At 42.2% G+C, this 27,487-nt stretch overlaps 1 protein-coding gene across 1 annotated transcript; it reads left to right on the top strand.

Moving 5' to 3' along the window:
• Nucleotides 1–589: 589 nt before the first annotated feature.
• On the top strand, nt 590–26,383 carry LOC109511653 (dynein heavy chain 10, axonemal-like). Its single transcript, XM_019862889.1, has 76 exons — nt 590–933; nt 1,004–1,122; nt 1,566–1,776; nt 2,663–3,051; nt 3,118–3,308; nt 3,389–3,587; nt 3,690–3,884; nt 4,011–4,181; nt 4,392–4,568; nt 4,645–4,797; nt 4,900–5,069; nt 5,149–5,300; nt 5,376–5,540; nt 5,618–5,825; nt 5,965–6,121; nt 6,221–6,697; nt 6,802–6,960; nt 7,058–7,174; nt 7,291–7,393; nt 7,499–7,677; nt 7,786–7,997; nt 9,103–9,259; nt 9,345–9,578; nt 9,654–9,776; nt 9,874–10,107; nt 10,244–10,467; nt 10,554–10,823; nt 10,916–11,099; nt 11,168–11,302; nt 11,416–11,568; nt 11,682–11,870; nt 11,990–12,136; nt 12,437–12,628; nt 12,754–12,872; nt 12,955–13,113; nt 13,210–13,345; nt 13,437–13,559; nt 13,646–13,777; nt 13,896–14,112; nt 14,331–14,450; nt 14,810–14,955; nt 15,024–15,176; nt 15,251–15,511; nt 15,595–15,767; nt 15,882–15,975; nt 16,082–16,249; nt 16,321–16,509; nt 17,327–17,498; nt 17,600–17,803; nt 17,893–17,973; nt 18,405–18,602; nt 18,671–18,832; nt 18,924–19,098; nt 19,212–19,393; nt 19,510–19,646; nt 19,723–19,940; nt 20,024–20,245; nt 20,335–20,482; nt 20,587–20,866; nt 20,953–21,182; nt 21,276–21,549; nt 21,626–21,730; nt 21,821–21,975; nt 22,063–22,217; nt 22,315–22,495; nt 22,813–23,013; nt 23,135–23,344; nt 23,421–23,516; nt 23,604–23,775; nt 23,865–23,996; nt 24,084–24,295; nt 24,369–24,536; nt 24,612–24,792; nt 25,626–25,771; nt 25,867–26,028; nt 26,116–26,383. Exons 1-75 carry the CDS (start codon nt 834–836, stop codon nt 26,011–26,013), a joined length of 13,380 nt encoding a protein of 4,459 aa, XP_019718448.1. The 5' UTR covers nt 590–833; the 3' UTR covers nt 26,014–26,028; nt 26,116–26,383.
• Nucleotides 26,384–27,487: the final 1,104 nt, after the last annotated feature.

Below are 27,487 nucleotides of genomic sequence, written 5' to 3'. Positions count from 1 at the left end.
TCAGGGTTCGATCACGGCTCCGGCCTTCCTGCATGGAGTTTGCATGTTTTCCCCATCCCTGCGTGGGTTTTCTCCGGGTACTCCGGTTTCCTCCCACATTCCAAAAAACATGCATGGCATGCTGATTGACCACTCTAAATTGTCCCGAAGTGTGAGCGCGGATGGTTGTTCGTCTCTGTGGGCCTTGCGATTGGCTGGCAACTGGTTCAAGGTGTCCCCCGCCTCCTGCCCGAAGACAGCTGGGAAAGGCTCCAGCACCTCCGGCGACCCTTGTTAAGATAAAGCAGATCGGAAAATGAATGCATGGATGGCCTTTAACCCTGGAGAACCCAAGAACCCTTCTCTTCTTTGGAAAATGATGAATTTTACATTAAATGAGCTATATGTTCACTGAACACCAAAATATATGTTTTTTCAAATATTCAATGCTTTAATCCCAATTTAGGATAAGTGCCAGATTTGACCCTTTGGGATTTAAGGGTAGCATTTGAGTAGCAGAATTTATAGGGGCTAAATTTGACCCTGTGGGTTCTCCAGGGTTAAATTGTGTTAAATACGGTTAGTTGGAGTAAAAAAAGGTAAACTGGATCCTTTTTGCGTCACCTCTTACGTACGTCGTCTGACGTCAGTGTTCAACGTAATGCTAGCGTAGATATTTTTGGTTCGTGTGTTGACGTCAATCCACAGAATTCCCTTTGGTCTATTTTAAGTTAATTTTTATATGTTAAGTTTGTTTTTACATGTCAGCGTTTCTAATAAAATGGTGGGTCGTACATTACAGAACCCACGATTAAATCATGAAATTCTAGCGGCATCGCGGACGTGTGTTGAAAATGGAAGAACAAGAACAAGAACAAGAACAAGAAGTGACGAATTCGGATCCTCAGGAGAATCCAGACGAGTCGGGCTCTCAAATCCTCTCAGATGAAATAGGTGTGTTTCATTTCATTGTCTATGCAAATGATAAACTTCGATATCTTATGTCTGAGATGACTGTGTTTAGAAATTAAAGATGAGTCGTCACCTGAACCTGAAGAGGAGGAATACCTGTCGCCTACTCCCGTGGAGATTGTCAGGAGCAACGAATACATCCTGAGGTTACTGCAGAAAAAACTTGTTCATGTAGGTTGACATTCCCAGCAAGTCTGACTGTTGAATTTTGTTTTTGCTGACTATAGAATTGCAGTATAGAACTCGACCGGGACCAAACCAGTCTATTTTTTTTTTAAATGAAAAAAATATAAACAGGTCCTGGATCTACTGTTTTATCGAGATCCACGTCAAAAGTTAAATGATCCTTCCTTCCCTCATGCCAAGGAGATCACTTAAATTTAGGCTGAGCCCTTTAGGATTTACCTAGTCCTTCTAACAAACGTCTACAGACTATTCTAACCATGGATATCCCTTGAGTGATTATCTTACCACCCACAAAATGTAATGAGTTAGTTACTAGTTGTTTTTTTAATGCTATCCTGTGAACATAGCCAAAGCCACGAAGCTCTTGTGTAGGTATTAAACCTACCAAGAAAAAACACAATTGAGGTTGCCATTGTATCTCTTTTTAGATCTATATCCCATTAATGACTGCCCATCAGATGAAGAAAATTAAAGTCAACTATCAGACTAAAGAAGTTTCTCTTCATGAAGAGTCCAAAAATGAAAAGGAGTCTCCAACCAAACCGAGTGATCCAGCACCCATTCGCAATGAGTTACTTAACAGCACGCACAAGTTCTTGGGAGTGGTTAATACTACTATTCAACAACTTAAAGCTCAAGGTTTGTTCGACACAAATGTATACTGTACCAATCACTCTTTGTATCTGTATCTTGGTTGAATGTTTTGAAACCAATATGTGTGCATCATAATTGATTTTTATACATTCACCAATCACCATGGAGAAAATGGGAAGATCTTATAGTACATTTCGATAAATCTTGTATTTCCAACCTTCTTGATACTCTGCTGACATATGATCTCCTCGCCAGAGATTCCATCAAGGATTTGAGGAGGGAAAATGTTTAGAGAAATTCTATGTCCTCATTTAATTGATGTAAATTGTGTCTAAAGGCTGTGCATTCAAACCAGAGCTCCAGACTGCCCCTAAATGGTAGCATTTCACTCCTAAAATTTGAGACAGCGCAGCTACAATTTTCGTTGATTCGTGCCAGCGCAACCAGTAAATTTGCTGATTTGTCATTATATGTTATTAATTGCTATTCTTTTTGTAGATTAGCGTCAAATTATACATTGTTATTTATTGTTAAAGCACAGTTGCAGTCCAATGTGATTTAAAAAAAAAGGGACTTTGTTAATGTTGATGACTGTCAGTGAGTTGTAAAGAAAAAATTTACTTTCTCCATCTTTTTGATCTCGATATATTTTAAAGGGGAAAGATTCAATTCAGTTGGATGCGTTGTACTCACATCGATTGAATTAAAGCAGATTTTCCAAGTCAAATCGTTTTTTTGTTACACCCCAATGAGGTAAAGCCCATGAAAGCTGTCAAGCACCAGCTTTTGCTGGCATCTGATTTGAAGGTAATTTAGAAATGACAGAAAGCCAATGCAAAAATTCAATTTCCTTGTTGAGTGAACCGTCTGGCTTCTGCCCACTGACTGAACTCTTACTCTTTTGATCATACAAATAATCATTTTATTGCAGATGAGATTGCACTACACATCCCAGAGATAGACATGGAAGCAGATGTCAATACACTAATCGGCAATTTAGAGCTGGTAGAGGAGCTGGAGCAGTGTGTGACAAACTGGGAGAGTCAGCTTCTTACTGTTATTGAGGAGCAAGACCGCAAGAAGCCAGAGACACCCCGTCCGATGGCAGAAATCATTTTTTGGCAGGAGCGTTCTTCTATCCTGAGTGCTCTGACAGCAAAGCTTAATCAACCTGTGGTAAAGAAGATTTTGCTAGTATTGACCAAAGCGCAATCGGATGTGATTATTCCAATGGAGACCACGGTGGCTAAACTTGTTAAATACAGTTTGGAGGCAGATGAAAATATAGGCTTCCTCAAAACACTGGAAAGGCATTTCAAGGTGAGTAATATGTTTGACCCAAATTTGGTAAATGTCCATCCCCAAACCAAATGTTTTCCCTTCTAGAATCTGGCTACTGGAGCACACTTTAGTGTGATTATTGAGACCATCCCACCTCTGATGAACAGCCTACAAGTTGTGTGGTTAATCTCCTGCCACTATAACAGGAATGATCGCATGGTCCCCTTGATGGAGCGCATTGTTTGGCAACTGTCAGAGCGTGTGGCTCAAGTCATTGATATCCACGTGCTGTTCAAGTAGGTGGATTTTCAATGAAACCGAAATGTAAGTGTTGCCCGTTCCCCGTCATGAGAGTCTGATTGTGCGTCTGTTATAGAGATAAGAGAGAGTTGGCCAAATCCAAGGTGGATGATGCCAAGCAAGTTCTGGAATTGTGGAAGGCCTCTTACTTTGAAGTGCGTGCAGAAATTCAAAAAGGAGGCACTGGTAAACGTTGGGAGTTTGACAGGAGAAAGCTTTTTGAGAAAACAGATTACATGGCCACCATCTGCCAGGACCTGTCTAATGTTTTGCACGTCAGTGTTTTTTACCCATTCACACTCATCAGCACCTACCGCATGGGGAGTTATCACATAAACAAGCTTGGTGTTGATGTTGACTTGTTTTGTTTTCTGTAGAATTTGGAAGAGTTCTACAACATCTTCTGTCCAGAGTTAAAAAGTGTGACCTGGGACCCAAAACGTTTTGATGAAATGCAGGCCAAAGTGGACAACCTTATCTTACCTTTTGAGGAAGCCAATTTTGATCCTTTCAGTAGTTGTAAGATTAGCAGCTGGAAAATCATTATGCAAAACTTCAACAGTGCGGTTTATGTAAGTTCAGGATGCATTTTGACTTGATTCCTCCTATGATCTAAGGAATCAGAAGGATTCTAAGTTCAACCTAAATGTCATTATCAGTGTACTTGTTGATATTTTATCTTTACCGTGTTTGATTAGGCCATTGAGAGGGATGTCATTGCCTTTGTTGACCAGTCCTTCAAGACACTGCGCTCTTCAACTGCTGCCTTTGAAATGCTTGTCAAGTACAAAGACATTCGATCTAGACCAGCCATCAATAATCATTTAATGAAAAAGACAAATGATGTTTTGGCTCAATATTGCAAAGAGGTTAGTCTGACGTCACTGTCAAGGTTCACTTGAAAAATGGTGCATGTATTTTGTAACACTGCTGAAAACCCTGTTTGGAGGGCAAAACAATTTGCCATTTTTGTATATGATCTCAACCGGTGTCAGAATGGTTTGGGGGGGGGGTTGTTTGTTTGTTTTTGCTTTATTTTGTTTTTAAATAGTAACGAACATCACTTGTCTTTGTTACAGGTGGATAGTGTAAATGAAATATTTGAGGAAAAGAGAGATAAACCACAAATTAATAAAAATGAGCCTCCCATGGCAGGAGGCGTCAGGTGGACACATTCCCTTTTTCAGCGCATAAAAGGTGGCATGCTTCCTCTCCTGAGAATGCCAAATTTACTGGACAGTGAAATGGGCCTACTGGTGAGGAACTGTACTTTTTTTCAGTGGGACATTTTGAAAACTGTCTTTACTTTGTACTTCTGTGAATTTTACTAAGGCAAAGAGCAAATATTTGGAAATGGCCAAAAAAATAAGCGAATATGGAGTGAAGAAATATAAGTCCTGGATATCTGACACTGAACGCAACTTGCCAATTTTATTGAGGAAACCTGTCTTGGTCATAATTTCAAAGGAAACTCAACGAGAGCTGGTATGTATGTATTCCATCGATTGTATTTTATCACAAAACATGGCAAATTGTACAGATTTTTCCTGAATTTATTACGTTTTTGTTTTTTTTCCAAATTCTGAGGCCGTCCCAGCCAAACCTGACATCAAGGGACAGAAAGACAGGCGATACCGTGTTAACTTTCCACCAGAGATCATGACAATAATTGCAGAGGTTAAAAACTTGGTTTCAATGTCCTTCTCCATGCCTGAGGTAGCTCGAAACGTGACTCTTCAGGAGTCCAACTTTATAAGGTAGTCACACTCACCAACGATTCGAACATGCCACAAAAACATACGTCACTTTAACTTCTGCATTTGCCATTGGATTTAGGTACAATGATGACCTGCGCAAGCTTGTCAACCGCTACAACTCTACAGTCGATAGTCTGAGTGATTCAAAGATCACCATGTTGTCTCAAAACATAAAAAGGGTAGAAACAGTGTTATTTCCAGGCTGCAAAAGACTGAACTGGAATTCCTTGGGTATGGTGCTGTCATGTTTCTATGATTTCGTCCATATGAATTCTACATGGGAACTGTTTCTATGTTTACATTTAGCGATTGCGGATTTCATCAACAATGGCAACCCGGAGCTGTCAAAGTTTGAGACAGTTGTCAATCAAATACAGAACAACGAGCTTGATATTGAAAGCAAGTTGCAATCCATAATGATGGCAGATCTCCTGAAATGCCCAGCGCCAGATAAGATGGACATTTTACCAAGTATGTTGATTAAAACCACATTTTAATCAAATGTCCTCACTCATCGGGATTTCAGTCATACTCATTTTATTTTTCAGGTGTCAGGGAGTTTTTTGAATGTATTGATCGAGAACGGATCAAAACAGTGAATATGTTGAGAAGCAAATACGCTGACATTGGACCTGTTATCTCAAAGGTGGAACACTTGATCATGGAAACAAACACTGGCAAGTGCGCCAGTATGTCAAGTTATTATGCATACTGGGAACGCAAGGTGCACGAGGCTCTCATTAGCATGGTGCAGAGGTAATATCCAGTGAACTGTAACAAATATGAGTACAATACTTGAATGGTTTACATTCTTGTTTCAGTCTTTATATTGGAACAAGTGTGTGACTGGTGCCTGATTCTTTGTAACAAATATTCGGTTGATTGTTGTTGTTAGGAACATCAAGGCTTTCAATGTTGTGCTGATGGGGAACATCCCTCTCTTCCGTGTTGATGCCATCCTTTCCCCTCCCAAAATTTTGTTGCAGCCAAAGACAAATGAGATTTCCCGGACACTTATACAGTGTATCAGAGAGTGTGTCGATAGCACTAAAGTAGGACCGTTATTTCCTCTTCTGTGAGCCTTTGCAGATTTTTGGCTGGAAATGTGCATCGGTGTGTGAAATCTGTCCACCTCCATGTTTGTGTTCCAGGAATTTGTGCGCTGGATGAATGGAACCTGCATTGAGTGCCCACCACAGCATGTAGACGGTGATGACTTTGTGACTTTTAACTTCTTTGAGGACGTGTGTCATCTTCCTCAAATTAATGAAAGTGCCTTTGCTGTATCCCAGAACATTCAGCAGTTGATGCTTTCTGTAGACCAGTACCTTACCCACTGGAAACAATACCAGCCTTTATGGGAAAAAGACAATGCCACAGTTTGTGAAAAGTTTGCTGATAAAAACCCATCGTGTGCTATGTATGACCAGAGGCTGCAATTCTATGCTCAAATAAATCAGAGGGTGGTAGTTGAGTCTCTATTTAAGAATGTACACATCATTCAACTAAACCTGGAGCCGCTGGCTCGCACTGTGCAGGAGACTGCAGAGTCCTGGATCACTTCACTGGGGAGTTTGCTCAACAAATCGGCGAAAGAAGAACTTTTCAACTTGAAAGAAGAACTTATGGTAATGTGTGTGTATATTTCACTGAATATGATTCATTTGACGAACTTTGTTACTGACTTAGTAGTCTTGGTAAAATTCTTATCGTCATGTTGTGTATTCAACAGCAACTCTCAGAGAAACTTAAACAGAGTCCTGATACTTTCGACAACTTGAAGAATGTCCTCGGGACAATCTCAGACATTAGAGACATGTCTCTTAATGTGAGACTGAGCATCACCGATATTCAGGAAAGATACAGAACACTAGCTATGTACAAAGTGGAGGTAATGTCGTCCAAGGCTTTGTAAATCCTACAAATCTAATTTAATCAATATTTTTTTTACAATTTTTGCATTTCCTGATTTTCACCCAAATGTGTAGGTTGTACAGGAGGAAAAGGAACTAATGGAAAATATTAACCAGATATGGAGTGACCTGTTTGCAGAATCCAAACGAGTAGATCGAAGTTTAACAAATGTCAAGATGTCTTTTAAAGAGGTTAGAACCTATAGCAATTGCACATTTTCATGTCAACAATGATCAAAATGTACATTAATCGTTTTGATGTTGTTTTTGACCTCTACAATTTTATTGTCATTCTGCTCCGCACAAAGACTACCAAGGGGATGACTGAAGAGTTTCAGCAGAATTTGTCCATCTTTGTTGCAAACTTTAATACGGATGGCCCTGGAGCTGTCGGTGATGATTTAGATCAAGGTATTTGAAAATATTTTGTAACCAGCATGACAATACATTATTTTGGGTATTCTTCAAGGACATTTTATCAGTTATTCTCCCCCCCCCCCCCCCCACTCCTTACAGGCCTATCAAAAATGGAACACTATCAAGCAGAGCTTGCCAAGGCAGTGGAGGGACGGCAGGACTTAGCTAATGCTGAGAAGCTGTTGGACCTTCCCATCACTGTTTATCCAGAGATTGTCAGCATCCAAAAAGATATGAATGGCTACAGGCTGATATATGACATCTATCAAGAGCAAAAGGTCACGTTCAACGGCAGTCTTGAAAAAAAAAAAAAACAACAAACAAACACGGAAAAATCAGGCACACCTCATACTTTTTAGTCTTTTGATCCTGATGTTTTTTCACAGGCTGCAAAGCACAAATGGTCTCAGACCTTATGGGCAGACTTAAATATCCACTTGCTCCAGGAGGGTACTGAAGGATTTATCAAAGATTTGAAAAGGTTGCCCAAAGATGTGCGGTCACTACCAATGGCCTTCTTCCTCGAGGGCAGAATGAAGGAATTTAGAGATTCGCTTCCTCTTTTGTTGGACCTTAAGAATGAAGCCCTCAGAGAAAGGTGAGGGTGCAAATTGCTCTAAGTTTTGAAGGAGGTAAAAATGACAGCTATACATCTTTTATTTTCACAGTGTTCTTTTTCATTTGTATTTATTATCATCTCTGGAGGTGAAATTTATCTTACACTCTGCTGGATGTAATTTATTTTGTTTTTATTTTGCCACAAATGCATCCGCAGACATGCCAGAGTGAAGTGCCATTACGTGATTAATTAACAAGTAAATCCAACTACTGACAGCCATTCATTTTTTCATAACTTATTCTGAGTTTAGTCTTAGTGGCAGCACACCAACAGAGCTTTTCCTGGAATTTCTTGTTGTGTTCCTTGGATATATCCAATAGAAGCATTTCAGCATTTCTTGATTTATCCTGGGGGTGGGGGGGGGGTGTCTTTTCATTTTCATCAAGCGCATCAGCCACATTCGCTGATTCTTCTCAATGTGAAGTAGCAGTACTTCAACTTCTGATGGATTTTCAAAGTTGTTAAGCCTCTGAAAGTTATGGCCAGCCACCATGCGAAGGACACTTACTTCAGCTGCTTCTAATATCCATGCATCCATTATCTCATTTTGCCTTTAGTAATTTACGAATGCCCTTTCCGAATGGTGGAATGTCATTGATAAATTGATTGGTAAGGGAAGACATTAACATTCACATTTCCCTGGGGGGATTTTGGCATTACTCACTGGTTCCTGCATGGGATTTGTGTGGGATTTCGAAGTATCTCAGGGTTTATTCCACCGCAAAATCAGCATTACAACAATATACAAATTGAGGTTTACCACAATTTATTTGTGGCCATCCAAGACAATATATTCTTACCACCCTTCATAGCTTTGTCTTATGTTGATTGTTCCACCAAGGCATCCCAAAAGGTCTCTTTTCACCTATGAATCTTTGGTTTAAGGTCTTCTCTTACCAAATAGACTGATGATTATCCTTAGACTTAAACACAGTGGTCAAACTACAAACAGTATTTCTGAGCGTTAAGAGCCAACTGACAGAAAATAGAGCAAAACTCAAATGGAAAAGGACACATGACATTAAATGCACACAATCAGAGGGAATTAAAAAACACACACAAATTAAACTATTTCTTCCAATAGACACTGGAAAGAATTGATGGATCGAACTGGTACAAGCTTTGAGATGAACCCAACCACCTTCACGCTTGAGAACATGTTTGCAATGGAGCTTCATAAATATGCCGATGTCATAGGTGACATTGTTACTTCAGCTTCGAAAGAGCTTGGTATTGAAAAGGTAAGCCCTTCTCTCTATACCGGAAGGTAATTGTCGTAAGAATAAAATGGATTGTCAATAAATAATATTGGTATTTGTGTTGCAGGGTGTGAAAGAGGTGGTAGAAACTTGGGGGAACATGCAATTCATTATACAATCCTACAGTAAGGGTGCCCATCAACAGTGTGCCGTTTTGGGCGCAGTGGATGAGATCCTTTTGATTGTGGACAACGATGCCATGAATTTGCAGAGCATGGCAGGGAGCCGTTTTGTTGGACCTTTCTTGAACACCATCCAACAATGGGAGAAAGACCTGTCTCTGATCAGTGAGACGATAGAGGTCAGACACTTTGGCTCAATCCCCCACCAACTTTTGAGCTGAATTTTAAAAGTGAATCCAAAATATTTCACACAGGTTTGGTTGCTGGTGCAGCGTAAATGGATGTACTTGGAAAGCATATTCATTGGTGGTGATATTTCCTCACAGTTACCAGAGGAAGCCAAAAAATTTGACATCATTGACAAAAAGTTTAAAGAGGTGAGTGTTGTTCAGACATTAAGAGAGTTAATGACGAAACTGTAAAAGATGTACAATTCTTTTGTGTGTGGGCGTGGATGTGTGCATGTGTGTGTAGATAATGAATGATGCACAGGGCAACCCAAACATTAAGCGTTGTTGCGTGATTCCAAACCGGCTAATGGACCTGCAGACCCTGAGTGAGAACCTAGAAAGATGTCAGAAAAGTCTCAACGACTACCTAGATTCTAAGCGGGATGCATTCCCACGCTTCTTCTTCATCTCTGATGATGAACTGCTCAGCATTTTGGGGAGTAGTCATCACGACTGTGTGCAGGAACACATGATAAAGGTAAGCGTGAACAGACTTTGTCCTTCAAATTTTTCACTGAACCTGTGCTGTTGTAGCCGATATTGTTTGTTGAATGTGTGTGATATCGGATACAGAATGTGAAATGGTCCACCCTTTTTCTACCTTATTCTGTAAGATGTATGACAACATCGCATCTCTCCGGTTTGACTCGGAAAGCAGTGGGGAAACCTCCGCAGGTGCTATGGTATCTGCTGAGGGCGAAGTGATGGAGTTTCAAAAGCCCGTCCAGGTCAAAGGAAGGGTGGAGGAATGGATGACTGGAGTCTTACACGAGATGAGGAGAACTAATCGACTCATCACCAAGGAGGCGATCTTTCGCTACTGTGAAGACAGAGGCAGGTGTGTGTGTGGATTGGAAAACATGTTTATCTCTCTCTGTGTGTGTGAGTAAAAAGTTTACCACCATGAGTCTCCTTGCCACTCAGGGTGGACTGGATGTTGCTGTTCCAAGGCATGGTGGTACTCGCTACAAATCAAGTGTGGTGGACATGGGAGGTGGAGGATGTTTTCAGCAACTTGAAAAAAGGAGATAAATATGCTCTCAAGAACTATGCAACGAAAATGCACCAGCAGATTGATGAGTTGGTAACACGTTCAACACAGCCAATGAAGAAAAATGACAGGCGGAAGATCAACACTGTTCTGATCATTGATGTCCACGCAAGAGACATTGTGGACAATTTTGTCTTGAACAGGTACAGCTAATTTCGGTCCCTGCTTTGGTCAACGATTGGAACCTTTTTCACTTGCGTGTTAAGGCGAATTGGTCTCACGATCCTCTCTGCAGTATTACAGATGCAAAGGAGTTTGAGTGGGAAAGTCAATTAAGATTCTACTGGGTCCAAGAAGATGACAATCTTGTTGTACGTCAGTGCAGTGCAACTTTTAGCTACGGCTATGAATACATGGGATTGAACGGTCGGTTGGTTATAACTCCCCTGACAGACCGGATCTACCTCACGATCACACAGGTTTGTGAATACTTACAACTCTTGAAACAAGTACACAGTTGTTGATGTGGCTTGTGTTTGTGGTGAAGGCTCTCTCCATGTTCCTGGGCGGAGCTCCTGCTGGGCCAGCCGGTACTGGGAAGACAGAGTCCACCAAAGATCTGGCCAAAGCTTTGGGCCTGCTCTGTGTGGTTACCAACTGTGGGGAAGGCATGGACTACATGGTAGCTAATCTGGCAAACAATAGTGACGATTGTATTATCTTCATAAATCGAATTGCACGCACTGAAACTTTTTTGGTGTGTTTTTCTGAATCATTATCTTCCTTGTTGTGTAGGCTGTGGGCAAGATCCTCTCTGGCTTGGCCCAATGTGGAGCTTGGGGCTGCTTTGATGAATTCAACCGCATTGATGCCTCAGTGCTTTCAGTTATCTCTTCGCAAATCCAAACCATTCGCAATGCTCTCATTCTGTACCTTAAAATATTTAATGTAAGTCTTTGAAGTGCGATATTATCACATCAAGTTCTTTTTTTTGTTCACATGAATGTTGCCTATTTGATGAACTCGAGCTAACTTTCATATCATATCATTTTGAAAATCAGTTTGAAGGTCATGAGATTACCCTCGACAGCCGAATTGGGATTTTCATCACCATGAACCCGGGCTACGCAGGGCGCACAGAGCTGCCTGAATCAGTCAAAGCTCTCTTCAGGCCTGTGGTGGTGATTGTGCCTGATTTGCAACAAATTTGTGAGATCATGCTCTTTTCTGAGGGATTCCTCATGGCCAAGGTGAGAAATTTACCCACATTTCTGTCCCACTGTTGACTTGTAACCAAATTTAACACATTGACTTAACACATTTTTTTTTTCATGAGCTGAATGCCTCCGTCTGATTTTGTTTCATTCAGGTTCTTGCAAAGAAAATGACTGTGCTCTATAAATTGGCTCGAGAGCAGCTGTCCAAGCAGTCTCATTATGACTTTGGCCTGCGTGCTTTGAAATCGGTCCTCGTGATGGCAGGAGAACTGAAGAGGGGCTCACCAGACATCACTGAGGTATAATCATCGTGTGTGTGTGTGTGTGTGTGTGTGTGTGTGTGTGTGTGTGTGTGTGTGTGTATACGATATTTTTTTTTTCACTTTACGTGTCCTTGAGCAAGCAAATTATTTCTGAATAATTTGTCTTGCATGGCAACTTCCTCTAGAGGATTACATGAAATATTGTAGTTCTGTTCTGTTTTCATTGATTCCTGTATTATCAGCATTTTATGCATGGGTCACATTTTTTTTTTCCAAACGAAAGATCAGCATTTTATGCAACAACAGCTTTTTAAGAGGTTCCCTCTTTTTCTTTAGGATGTGGTGTTGATGCGAGCCCTGAGGGATATGAATCTTCCAAAGTTTATATTTGAGGATGTGCCTCTGTTCCTTGGGCTGATCTCAGACCTGTTTCCGGGGCTGGAATGCCCCCGTGTTCGTTATCCCAACTTCAATGATGCTGTAGAAGATAACCTGCAAGACAACAAATATATTTTACTGCCTATCCAGGTTCATGTTATTCATTGTGTCGAATTATTTAGTTCCCGGGCTTCCACTTTCTGCAGCTGAAGGGCAACAAATAATGGATTTCCATTTGAGTCTTCTGAAACCCTTTCCACATTTAATGCTTTCAGGTGGATAAAGTGGTGCAAATGTATGAAACAATGATGACACGACACACAACGATGATAGTGGGCCCAACAGGTGGCGGGAAATCGGTTGTAATCAGCACATTATGTCAAGCTCAAACCAAGTCAGTGTTTCAGACGCTTCAAACTTTTGTCAGGTTCTTTTGTCGTGTATATGTGTTCCAGTCATCAATATCTCACCAACAGATTGGGATTTCACACCAAATTATATCCCCTGAACCCTAAAGCTGTGAGTGTCATTGAACTGTATGGCATTCTGGATCCTGACACTCGAGACTGGACTGATGGGGTCTTATCCAACATCTTCCGAGACATCAACAAGCCGACTGACAAACAAGAGAGGAGGTAAGACCAAAACATTTGCTTGACATTAAATGACATGTCACTTCTACTGCTTTCAGTGTTGATATAAATTCCGAACATGAAAATATAAACTCACAGATATATCCTTTTTGATGGGGATGTGGATGCTCTCTGGGTTGAGAACATGAATTCGGTAATGGACGACAACAAGCTCCTTACTCTGGCTAATGGAGAACGAATTCGTTTACAAGGTCACTGTGCGCTGCTGTTTGAGGTCTGTGGGTATTTACTGATGTCATTGATGCATATGCTCTATTTTTTAATACCATGCAATGTTTTGTTTTGTTTTTTTCTCATGATTGCAGGTTGGAGATCTGCAGTATGCTTCCCCTGCTACTGTCTCCCGCTGTGGAATGGTTTTTGTGGATCCCAAAAACTTGCGTTACATTCCATACTGGCAGAAATGGTTGAAAACCAGACCCATCAGAGTAGAGCATCCTCATTGAATCGGAAATGTAGTCTTCACACTTGTTGTCGTCTTTTGTAACTTGAATCCTTTTTTTTTTTTTTTTAGGAACAAGAAGAACTTGATAAACTTTTTGAAAAGTACGTGCACACCTTGATTGACATGATTGTGGAAGGTATTGTTGATGGGAAACAAGGGCAGAAACTGAAGACTGTTGTCCCGCAGACTGATCTAAATATGGTAGGATGTGTGACATGTTCTCCTGAAAGATTTGTTGATTAACTTATGCAAGAAAGTGAGGATCATCTGTGATCCAAACAGCTGATGGCGATTCATATTGTGTTGGTGATATGTTCAGGTGTCCCAGCTCTGCATGACCCTTGATGCCCTACTTGAAAATGAGAACCAAAGTGCAGATGTGTTGGAGTGTTACTTCCTGGAAGCCCTGTACTGCTCTCTTGGGGCAACACTGGTGGATGATGGAAGAGAAAAATTTGATGATTTAACCAAAAGGACTTCTTGCTTAACCACTCTGTGCGATGAAAAAAAAATGGCTGGACCTGGAGAGATCCCAGGTAAGAGACAAATTTCGACTTGATGATGGTGCCTTCATATTTGTTCTAAAGTTTCACTCAGACCAAAGTTATCACACTTGCAGCGGATAGTACTGTGCATTCATTATTAAACATAATGGAGGCATTATTGTGCTGGGAAAACTTTTTTTTTTTTTTGTTTAAACAGTAGCGGTAATTGAGTAGGCTCCAGTGCATTTTAATAGATGTCATTCATACAGGGCAGCAGCCAACTCTGTATGATTTCCATTTTGATGACACAAAGCAAAAGTGGGTTCCCTGGACTTCCCTGGTTACCAAATACATCCACAACCCTGAAATGAAGTTTTCGGATATTCTTGGTAAGGTTTTACTTTGAGCTAATTGTTGAGGATAACCAAGTATGTTAATTAGAAATGTATATATTTTGGAGAATTTTACTCATATTTCCACCAAATGATACAAGACCACCACAGTTCAGTTCTTTGTTCACGATGCTCATTCCTTTCATTTTAGTTTTTGTCATAATTCTCTGTCAATCAATCCACAGTCTGCAGTTTGTTTTTATTTTTTAAAGGCCCTGAAAAATTTGGCTTGATGGGTCAGATATTCTAACCTTTCCAACAGAAACATAAACACATTCTTAGTGCTTTTTTTTTAACTGGGGTTGTGGACCAATTTTGTTTCTCCTTGACTCTCTAATATTCTACCTTTGCCTCAGTCCCAACTGTGGACACCACGAGAACCAGCTGGATATTGGAACAGATGGTGAAGATAAAGAGGTCCGTTCTTTTGGTTGGGGACTCTGGAACGTCCAAAACCGCGACCATTAGTAACTTTCTGAAACACCTAAGCGGAGATTCAAATGTAAGTCAGTCAGACAGGTTTCACCATTCATTGCTCTAGCTGTTTTTGATGTGTATGTTTGCCGCCAGATTACTTTGACCATCAACCTTTCATCCAGGACAACATCTATGGACCTCCAGAGGAACCTGGAGGCCAATGTAGAGAAAAGGACCAAAGAAATATATGGTCCTCCAATGGGAAAGAGACTGTTGGTCTATATAGATGACATGAATATGCCAAAGGTCTACAATCGACTTTGACCACAGGGTTTCAAGTGAATGTCTCTTATTCGGCCATATTCTTTCTTCCTGTCCAGGTGGATAGCTATGGCACACAGCAGCCAATTGCACTGCTAAAGCTCTTATTGGACAGAGGAGGCATCTATGACCGAGGAAAGGAGCTCACCTACAAAACCCTCAAAGACCTTGGCTTCATTGCTGCCATGGGAATAGCAGGAGGTGGGAGGAACGAGGTGGATACCCGTTTTGTTTCACTCTTCAGTGTCTTCAGTATCCCTTTCCCTGCAATGGAGTCTCTGCATCTGATCTATTCATCCATTATCAAAGGTCACACCAAAGTGAGTAGCATCTTATCATGAAGGCCATTGCTGGTCTCAATACACCTCATGTCATGTGTAATGCATTTGATTGATTATTTTAGCTCTTTGAGGATGTGGTACAGAAGGTTTGTGATAAGGTCACCTTCTGCACACTGGAACTGTACAATAGCCTTGTCAAAGACCTGCCGCCTACTCCAGCAAAGTTTCACTACATCTTCAATCTGCGAGACCTATCGAGGGTGTATAATGGACTAACACTCACCGAGCCTGAAAGGTCTGTTAAAGCCAATGAATTCTCTCCACGGGTCTTGAGATGCACAGTGTTATGTTGTACGTTGTGTCGTTATGTGTGTACTTGTTTGTTTCACCTTTTTTGTCACTATAACAGATTTTCGACCGTCAGTATATTTGTACGGGTTTGGCGAAATGAGTGTCTGAGGATTTTTCACGATAGACTCATTGATGAAAAGGACAAAAACCTGGTAAATTCATTAATTCATCACAATAATGTGAATTATATGTATGGCGGAATTAATCTACATTAAAAAGTAACATCTATGCGCTTATCTTTAAACCTTTTCCCAACAGGTTCAAGGCCTTATAAAGGCCTTAGTTGAAGAGCATTTTAAGGCAAACATAGACGATGTTATGAGAGACCCAGTTCTTTTCGGAGACTACAGGACAGCCTTGAGTGAGACAGAACCAAGAGTCTACGAGGACTTACAGGACTATGAAGCTTCGAAAGCTCTGTTTCAGGTATGATGGTGGCATCACTTCAACTAACCAAAGCTGAAAAGACTTGGAAAGACTATTTTTGTATCCTGCAGGAGATTCTAGAGGAATACAATGATAGAATGTCGAGGATGAATCTGGTACTGTTTGATGACGCCCTGGAACATCTGACTCGAGTGCACCGCATCATCCGCATTGATCGAGGTCATGCTCTGCTTGTGGGTGTGGGAGGCTCAGGCAAACAGTCCATCACCAAGCTTGCTGCATTCACTGCTGACTGTGAGGTTGTAAAGCTGTTTTGTTTTGAATACAAATCTTGTTACCTCTTGCTTTTGAACGGTTGCTGGAGTAAACAATAATGGCAAGGCCAAGAGGCTCTGACAAGATGTAATTGGCTCGCAGACCGCGCTGCACCATATCGGCCGGGAGCACTTTCTTTTACTACAACTAGCAGAATCACCCGCCCCACTCCTCTGAATCCTACGGTCATATCTGTGGTGGCGGTCTTCGTATTTCAAGTATAACATCATGAGTGAACCCTCTGAATCAATGAACGTATCATTATTGTCATGATATTTATTATATTTGGTGGATGAGGCCACACACGGAGTGTCCACTTCACAGCGGTGTTCTGTGATTGTCCTGGCCATTTTTACATAAAACCAAAAGTGGAGGTCTGCTTTCATTTCCGAATGAATGTATTTTGCACATTTCCATCGTCTGCATGGACTCCAGTGAGTCTCTTTCTGCTTCTGCAAAACTGTGCGTGCCTCTGCTGCACTGAATTGAGAGGAAATGAGTGGAGCCACTTTCATGGGCCAAGAAGTAAGTCGGCTGTGTTCACTCCCACAACAGCGCAAACACCGCTTCATATCTGCTCCCGTCGACGAAAATACCAAAACAAGGGAAACTCCACCCATATGCACACTTAGTCTGCACTTTGCACGAGAGATAGGCTGGATGTGAAAATAGGGCCAGCTGCCCTAGGTGTGGAAATGAGGTGGTCATTGCCCGCAGTGACCACTCACCCCAAAGTGGAAGCTGGATGCATGGATAGGCCTTTCAAGAACTAATAGCCGTCTTTTTTCATGATTTCCTCAGGTTTTTGAGATAACACTCAGTAGAGGATATTGCGAATCAACCTTTCGTGACGACTTGAAAACCTTGTATTTGAAACTTGGCATTGAAAATAAGAAGACCGTGTTTCTCTTCACTGATGCTCATGTTGCTGAGGAAGGTTTTTTGGAACTCATCAACAACATGCTTACGTCAGGTTGGATATACTCTTAAATGTCCGGGTTCATACTACATTTCATTCTTTGATGAAAAAAAGTGAGATGTTATCCTGCGATCATGATGTCTGTCCTCTTATAGGTATCGTCCCTGCATTGTTTCCCGATGATGAGAAAGAAGCGGTTCTCAATCAGCTTCGTGAAGAGGCCCTCAAAATGGGATCAGGTCCTACTAAAGACAGCGTGTGGCAGTATTTTGTCAATAAAAGTGCCAGCAACCTCCACATAGTTTTAGGCATGTCTCCTGTCGGAGATACCTTGAGAACACGCTGCAGAAACTTTCCAGGTAAAATGGGGGGAAGAAAATGCCAATTTTTTTCAATACGCTGTGAGAGTGTTTATAATAAATTGTCTCCTGTTCTGATTCTTCTACAGGACTGATGAACAACACTGTAATAGATTGGTTCTTGCCATGGCCTCCGCAGGCGCTACTTGCTGTTGCTGAGTCTTTTCTCGGTTAGAATTGCACACATTTATACCCTTCACTGCTTTTATGCCAATTGTCAAATCTTTCTCTTTCGATGGGTTCAAGATTTTATTTTATTTTGTTATTTTTTTCCCGTTTAGATAGAGCCATGCTTTTTGGTTCTCGACACCAAATCAATCACATGAGTTACCGCCCCAAAAAACGTATGCAGTGTCGTAATGGTTTCACACAAAAGTGTTCAAAGTAAATGGGAACTCCCAACAGATTTGTTTGAAACCATATTTCAGATTTAATATTTCTATGGTATTCTATATGATACAAGAGGCATCCATCCATCCATCCATCCATTTTCAGTTGCAACATGAGAAATTGAACATGGGTCTTTCTTGCGCCACGGCTTATTTAGTTTTTGGTTCTACGTGATCTTAATAGCGTTGATGTACTTATGTCAATTGCACAGGCGAAAGTGAAATGATTCCAAAGGAACACGCTCCAGCTGTTATCGAGCATGTCTGCATGGTCCATAAATCTGTTGGAGAATACAGCATTCTGTTCCTACAAAAACTTCGACGTTCTAACTTTGTCACCCCAAAGAATTACTTGGACTTCATCAGCACATATTCGAGTCTTCTGCAGGAAAAAGACCAGTATATTCTGGGTAAGCGGGTGGAAAATAATGAAATAGAAGTTTGTATTGGAGAAGTGACAATAAGTTATGCGTTCCAGCGCAGTGTAAACATCTTGAAGGGGGGTTGGATAAGCTGAAGGAAGCCAGTGTTCAACTGGATGAGCTGAACATCAAACTGGCAGAGCAGAAGGTGGTTCTCGCGGAGAAGTCTGCAGCCTGTGAGACAATGCTGGTAGAGATTGCCTCGAACACCACAGTGGGTCAGTGAAAACCTGCCAAACTAGTATTGTTACTGCTGAAAAACAGCATACTACTGTACTTCAACTCGTGTGGTGAATCTTTTTCCTCTAGCCGAGGAGAAAAAGACACTCGCAGAAGACAAAGCCAAAGAGATTGAAGAGCAAAACAAAGTGATTGCTGTTGAAAAGTTAGAAGCAGAAACATCCCTGGCCGAAGCCCTGCCAGCATTAGAAGCAGCTCGCATCGCCTTACAAGACCTTGATAAATCTGATGTCACTGAGATCCGGTAAACTCTCTCTTGCTGACTTGCAGAATGACTTGTCCAACTAAACCGGTCAACACTCATTCGAAAGCTTTCCATCCTGCCATGGACTTCTTTCCTGTTGCTGCTTCATTTAGATCCTTTGCAAAGCCACCCAAGCAGGTGCAGGTGGTGTGTGAGTGTATCCTGGTGCTGTGTAAAAAAAAGGAAATTAGCTGGCAAGCTGCGAAAGCGATGATGTCAGATCCTGGCTTTCTGCGTTCACTGATGGAGATGGACTGTGATGCCATCGGTCCCAACCAGGTCAAGACTGTCAAGGGTAAGTAAGTCAACTTCCTTAGGAAGAAGGGTGCAGAATTAAATAAAAATATAAAATTTGCATTGCTAGGTATGTTCTCTGTTGCAATGATTTCGTTTGAGCGTTCTGCTTCTTAGGTTTCCTGAAGAACCTTGGGACCAGCCTTGAGGAAATGCAAGCCATCAGCAAAGCAGGTTCAGGAATGTTCAAATTTGTGGAGGCTGTCGTCGGTTACTGTGAAGTTGCCAGGGAGATAAAGCCCAAAAGGGACAAAGTAATGTCAAACTAACGAAGACAATTAGGTTGACAGAATCAACCTAATTGTCAGTAACGTGACTTGTATTTTGCAGGTGGCACGTCTCGAAAGAAATTTCTTTCAGAGCAAGAAGGAGCTGGAGTTCATTCAAAGTGAGCTCAGTAATATCCAGAGAGAGCTGAAAGCTCTTGGCGACAAATATCAAACTGCGATTGCGGAGAAACAGAAACTACAAGAGGAGGCTGAGCTGATGGAGAGAAGACTCATAGCTGCTGACAAACTTATCTCGGGCCTGAGCTCTGAGAATGTGAGGTGAGATGACAATTGGGACGTAACAGCACTCCATTAGTGATGCACGCTTGTTTTTTATTCTTTGACATGGTTTCTGTTTTCAGGTGGACACACGATTTAGAGGAGTTGAAACGACGGCGTGTGCGTCTCCTCGGAGACTGTCTCCTCTCTGCTGCTTTCTTGAGCTACGAGGGAGCCTTCAGCTGGGACTTCAGGAATGAGATGGTGTACCAAACCTGGGTTGACGACGTAAAGGAGAGATGCATTCCCTTGAGCCAGCCTTTTAAAGTGGACAACTTATTAACAGATGAGGTGGAAATCAGCAGGTGAGAAGGCACGAACATGGTTGAAAAGAACTACCTGTTATTGTCTTCATGTTGGCTGGCCATCCCACTGACCACATGGGAATTTACAGGTGGGGGTCAGAGGGTTTGCCTCCAGATGAGTTGTCAGTGCAGAATGGAATCCTTACAACAAGAGGCAGCCGTTTCCCCATGTGTATTGACCCTCAACAACAAGCCCTTAACTGGATTAAGAAGAAGGAGGCAAGCAATAACCTCAAGGTACAAAAAAAGTCTCATACTGTGACATGTGGTGCATTGTTCCTTTTCATAATTTCCACAAAAAGCCCCCAAAATTATGACAGTTGAAGCTCTTTTGTCCACAGATCTCCTCCTTCAATGATCCAGACTTCCTGAAACACCTTGAGATGGCCATTAAATACGGGTTCCCGTTCCTTTTCCAAGATGTCGATGAGTACATTGACCCCGTGATTGACAATGTCCTGGAGAAGAATTTGAAAGGAGCAGAGGGCAGGCAGGTTGTCATGCTAGGTGACAAAGAGGTGGACTTTGATCCCAACTTCCGACTTTACCTCAACACTAAACTGGGAAACCCCAAATTTTCCCCCTCTGTGTTTGGAAAAGCCATGGTGATCAATTATACCGGTAAGACCGTTTGCTTTGACAACTGGCGTTTTCCTGTGCGTTCTGTCCTGGGCTAAAACTTGTCTCCCCCATCATATTACATGCAGTGACCCTTAAGGGCCTGGAGGACCAATTGCTCAGTGTTATCATGGGCTTTGAGAAGAAGGAGCTGGAAGAGCAGCGGGAGTTTTTGATCCAGGAGACGAGCGACAATAAGAAGCTGCTGAAGAACCTCGGTGACACCCTGTTAAGGGAGCTGGCCACGTCCACGGGCAACATGTTGGATAACACAGAGCTGGTCTACACTTTGGAGGAAACAAAGTCAAAATCCAGTGAGGTCAGTTAGCCAAACACCAAGTGTGGGTGGAGAACAACACTTTGAATGTCACGTTTCACGTGGGTCACCTTATCCTACTTATGTGATCATCAGGTGTTTGAGAAGCTTAAGTTGGCTGTGACGACATCCGTGGACATTGACGTGCTCCGAAACGGCTACCGACCAGCTGCCAAGCGCGGTGCTATTTTATTCTTTGCATTGACAGAAATGGCTCTGGTAAACAGCATGTACCAGTATTCTCTCGCCTCTTATCTGGAAGTGTTTGACTTTTCCCTGCGTAAGTCTCCACCAAATGCAGCTCTGCCAAAAAGACTGAAAAACATCAGGAACAGTCTGACATACAATGTCTATAATTATGGCTGCACAGGTAAACCACATCTGTTTAACATGAACGTTTTCTTTAAATTCCACATCTTAACCGGGGATGATTCTGTTCTTCACAGGTCTGTTTGAGAAACACAAGCTTCTCTTCTCATTCAACATGACCATCAAGATTGAGCAGGCAGAAGATCGAGTTCCCCAGGAAGAACTGGAGTTTTTCATCAAAGGTCATATAGATAATGAAACCCTTTCCTGAGGTCGCTCTACTTCACAATGAGCACCAGCACTCACAGCAGATTGTCTTTCACTTCTGCTAGGTAATCTGTCCCTGGAAAAGAGCTCACGCAAAAAGACTTGTAGCTGGCTTCCTGATTCTGCCTGGGAAGATGTCGTGAAACTATCTGAGCTTTTTCCTGGGCAATTTGAGTCTTTGCCTGATGAGGTTTGCAGAAATTCATTAGAGTGGCAGACAGTAAGTTGTGGCTACTTATTTATGATAATATTCACAAGCTATCTTCCAACTACTCGACTGTCTGACTTTCTTTGTGTTTCTTCACAGTGGTATGACCTTGACGCGCCGGAACAGGCTCCGCTGCCAATGAAATACGATGACAAGCTGACAGACTTTCAGAAGCTGCTCCTGCTGCGCTGTTTCCGTGTTGACAGAGTCTACAGAGCCATCACCGACTATGTCACTATCACCATGGGCGAGAGGTGTTTCATTTGTCCAACCGATTCGACATAAGTGTATTTCATTGCAGAAATAGGGGAACATGCTCTTAGATAACATTTTTCAAATATTTCTTCACAGATATGTTCAACCTCCTGTGATCAGTTTTGATGTTATTTATGAGCAGAGCACACAGTTCTCCCCCATCGTCTTCATCCTGAGCCCTGGCTCTGACCCTGGTGCTGACCTTATGAAACTCGCGGACAGGAATGGCTTTGGGAGCAAGTTCAAGTTCCTTGCAATGGGCCAAGGGCAGGAGAAGGTACCATGGTTTTAGTTCCTGTACTTGAAGTCATTCTGAAAGGGCCTTATGTCAAAATCTCAGTCGAGGAAGGGAAACCAATTCATGAATGTAAGACCACTTGGTGCTTCATTGTGAATTTACCCACCTGTGTTGAACTCTTTAGGAATGATCATCATCTTGAAATGAGTGCCATAAAAATAAATCTTGCTATTTCTCGCCAATGGCTGATGAAGAACTTGTACTTTATTTACTGTGTCAGGAAATGATGTCAACTATTTAAATTCAAGAAGTTTATTAAGTGGTTGAATGTAACGTTCATTTTTTTCTTGATCAAGGTTGCATTACACCTTCTGGAGCTGGCAGCGGCTCGCGGTCAGTGGCTGATGCTCCAGAACTGCCACCTGCTGGTGAAATGGCTGAAAGATTTGGAGAAGTGCATCGAGAGGGTCACCAAACCTCACCCCAATTTTCGTCTTTGGTTGACCACCAACCCGATTGATGACTTTCCCATTGGCATTCTTCAAAAATCTCTTAAGGTGGGATTCCCGCTCTCTTTACTTTTCGTAATATCTGAAACACGAACTGGCTTCAATGGTCTTTTCCCACTTCCTACTTGGTTGCACTTCAGTGATGCCTTTCTGTTGCCATACACTGCAGGTTGTCACTGAGGCTCCAAATGGTCTCAAGCTCAACATGAGAGCCACCTACTCGAAAATCTCCCACGAGACTATGACTGGATGCCCACACTCTGCCTTCCGCAGCCTGGTGTACGTGCTGTCTTTCTTCCATGCCGTGGTGCAAGAGAGGCGCAAGTATGGCAAAATTGGATGGAATGTCCCTTATGACTTTAGCGAATCAGACTTCTTGGTAAGTGGTACGAAGAAGTCTTTGGACCCATCTGGACTGGGTCGAGTTCCCTCTGTGCTGCAACTGTGCTCAACAGGTGTGTTTGGAGATCTTGAACACCTACCTGACCAAAGCTCACAACCAAAAAGAGAGCAACATCCCCTGGGGGAGTATTAAGTACCTTGTAGGCGAGGTTAGGCAAAGCTTGAATACATCATACTGTATTCCTTTTTTAATAGAGATGGATTGTGCTGTAAATTCACATACACACATTCCACAGGTGATGTATGGTGGACGAGTCATAGATAGTTTTGACCGCAGGATCCTGAATGTCTACATGGATGAGTATTTTGGAGACTTCCTCTTTTATGACTTTTGCCGCTTTCACTTCTTCAAAAACAACGATGTGGACTACAAGGTTCCAGCAAATGGACCCAAGACAGTATATATTGGTCAGTTGTTATTTGCATTGTTTTAGATTAGCTTACAGTTAATAGTTGGGCGGTCAACATTCACGACTTGTGTGCCTGGCTTGTTTCAGATGAGATTGAGTCTCTGCCATTGGCAAACACCCCCGAGGTGATGGGTCTTCATTCCAACGCAGAGATAGGATACTACACACAAGCAGCTAAAGACATGTGGTTGCATCTCATCGACCTCCAACCACAGACGGGTATGTTGTCGCAGTCGTATTCTTCCATTTACGTCAGTTGTTTTCCGTGGTGCTTTGCCGCTTCACAACCACTTTCCTCTGCTTCAGGTGAGTCTGGTGGAAGCATCAGTAGGGATGAGTACATCACTCAGGTGGCCCAGGGCATTCAGAACAAGTTGCCCGCATTATTTGACCTGGATGTTATCCGCAAGCAATTTGGCACAGATATCTCCCCTACTTCAGTGGTGCTCCTTCAAGAACTGGAGCGCTTCAACAAGCTCGTGGTCCGCATGAAGCGGTCTCTGGCTGAGCTGCAGAGGGTGAGAAAGAGGGACACAGCGTTGTTGTGTCTTTCATTGACTTACTATGGTTTTAATTGTCCGGTGTGTGTAGGCCTTAGCTGGTGAGGTGGGCATGAGCAGTGAGCTGGACGAAGTCGCCCGGGCCCTTTTTAATGGTCAGATCCCTGCTATTTGGAAGAAGTTGGCACCTGACACCCTCAAGTCCCTGGGCAACTGGATGATACATTTCAAGAGGCGATTTGAGCAATATAAATCATGGGTGAGGAATGCTGTGCATGACATCATGTACATTTGTGTTATACACTTTTTTTTTTACAATCTTGTTTTTCAAAAGGTGGATTCAGCAGAGCCAAAGGTCATGTGGTTATCAGGACTCCACATCCCAGAATCCTACCTGACTGCCCTCGTTCAAGCTGCATGCAGAAAAAATGGTTGGCCTCTGGATCTTTCCACACTTTACACTGAGGTGACCCGCTTCCGTGAAGAGGAGGAAGTCAATGACAGACCTGCGCAAGGTAATGAACTCAAAACTATTTGAAAACAGCTTTATGCAAACTGAGGGCCCCTTTTGCACGTTGTCCATTTTGTTGCGGCCTAAGACATATGACGTATTGTATTGCATTTTACTAAAATTAATAATGCACCCGTCCTGTGTCGTACACTAGAGGGTGACACAGGAGTGGATTTTCACTCCCGTCCCATCCAACTCCCACAGAAAAAAGTCCTGTCCGGTCCCAGTCCGAAACCATACTTTCATAGTTTAGTGTAAAAAAACAAAACAAAACACTTCCATCCCATACTCCTTTTCAGAATGACCCCCACTCCTGTAGCCCTCCCAATTTTGGAGGTCAGCTCCAAAAGAAATTGCAATTTATTCTTTTATTGAACAGTTTGTTGCCTCCTTTCTCCTCATGGACTCTTTCTCCCGCTCCCATCTGCTCCTGTAAACCTTTTATCCTGTACCGTCCCAATCCCGTGATTAAAGGTAAAGTTGGATCTCATACTGTGGGAATCCTGCAGGATTCCCGAAAAAATGTCAGCCTCTATTGTAAACCTGCATGAAACAGTACTACATTGGTTGCATCCACCTGACTTCTACTAATGATAAAATAGAATGTATGAAAGGAGCTACATAATAAAGCTTTGATTGATCATTATACTGCATATCTTGATTTTAACAGATAGATTAGTTTTAGCTTGTTAAATAAATTAAAGGTGAGTAATATCAAAGTGGCGCTTACATTCTTTGAATCTTCTGTATTGGAAGAAAAGGTTTTGACACCCGAGGACAAGAGTGTCACTCATAATTAAACTCCGGAGGCTGCTTCATATGAGTCATTGCTTGCAGGCTGTTTTGTGTCTGGTTTGTACCTGGAGGGAGCAGACTGGGACATGGATGTCGGCTGCCTGGTGAAGAGTAAACCAAAAGTTCTGGAGGTTCAGCTGCCCATTCTCAGAGTCATCCCTATTGAGACCCGCCGCCTCAGGTTACAGGTGTGGATCACTCTCCATGTTATGTGTAGCAACTATTTTATTGTGTATCGGCAACAGTTTTTGGCAACGGTTGTATGTGATGTGCTCCTCCACAGAAAACATTGCGGACTCCGGTCTACACAACATCGTTACGGAGGAATGCAATGGGCGTAGGTTTGGTTTTTGAGGCTGATCTGTTCACCACCGAGCACCTCTCCCATTGGGTACTTCAGGGTGTCTGTTTATCCCTCAATACTGACTAAAGACAGCCTTCGATGGTTCGTGACACACAGCCAATGAGCGTTTTGAGTGAACTGCATCAGAACACGTCCAATTCATAAGCTGTTTCATTCTTTGCTCACTAGATGGCAGCTCCTCCCTCAGATGCAGGAACCAGGAGGGTCTGTTTCAGTGGACTACAGACTCCGATTAAAACTGATCCTATCGCCATTATATATGGTTTTCAGCATCACTTCAACTTTTGTTTATGTTGCTTTCAATTGCCATTTTGAATAAGAATGATTGAAGCATTCAATCCATTTGGAAAGCAGTTGTAATTTGCTCCACACTTACATTTTATTTTCATCATCAGTAAGCAGCTGTCATCAGTAAATAAAAATACATACAACCAAACATAATTAGTTTACTTCTGATTTTAAGTATACAAATAAATATATTTATCTTTGTTCCCACGCTGACATTATACGGACATCAATCAAGAACCTATAAGGATTTGAACATTGTGCGTATTCAGACGTCTGAATAAAAAGGAAATTCATATTTTGTCTTAGGAATGCTCAGTTCCTACATTGCGTCGATTCTTTCATCCATGCACAACTACACAGACAATAGATAATGTGTTTGCGCAGTAGGGAATTAAGAAAGCAGGAGAGCAACTACTCAAGACAGACATGGGAAAAAAAAAATCCTCTCAACGGAGTCGACCCCATCTCTCTCCGCAGAGGCCAAAATTATTTTCAGCTGCTTGTGACTGGAGGGATTTACCTTAACTCGAAACTGTTCCATTTACTGCTCTGTGCCACTGCTTGCACGGACTGGCCTCATAAAATGCCAAAGTTGCTCTGAAATTTAAAGAATACATTTTCACGCAGATCACAATCCATCCATCAGCCGAACCAACTTCCTTTTTGTTGTGTGAGAGCAGGTGAATGCCTTATCTGCCCCCCCACCCCCTCTTCACTAAGTACTTCTGAGTGTCTAAACATTTCATTTATCTCAATCAATAACCAAATTGTACAAATCAGGAATAATCGATGCCACATCAGCATGTATGACTGTTTCGTGACACCCGAGCAGTAAAGTTGCCTGTACCGCACATTCGCATCTTGGATCGTGGTCCTGAGTTTCAGCACCAGGTGTTTAGCTTGGATCAGGAGCATAGCTGTGCGGTTAGTGGCTGCTTGATTTGTAACTCGACATGTCTCACATGTATGGGCAGGCGGCTGCTTTCCTCCCACCTTCTGTCTGTCTGTAGGGGCACTGATGACTCTACCATACTGACACTAAATGTATGTGCCGTGGTGGTGCTGAATGTGCATAATTGGACTAGGGTACTTAAAACCACGTAGCGTTTGAATGGTGAGGGCAAACACCCTCACGGGCCACAACATACAGTATACCTGCACAATTTAATGCACAAGAGCTGTATGACATGTTCGAATTTTACATGATTATAATGCTCTGTTTTTTGTTTTTTTTTTCTTACCACAGCTTCCT

The sequence above is a fragment of the Hippocampus comes genome, unplaced genomic scaffold (genome assembly GCF_001891065.2).
Source record: "Hippocampus comes isolate QL1 unplaced genomic scaffold, H_comes_QL1_v1.1 scaffold147, whole genome shotgun sequence".
NCBI lineage: Eukaryota > Metazoa > Chordata > Actinopteri > Syngnathiformes > Syngnathidae > Hippocampus > Hippocampus comes.
Note: the sequence above shows the minus strand (reverse complement) of the source record. Positions and strands in the feature narration are given on the sequence as shown.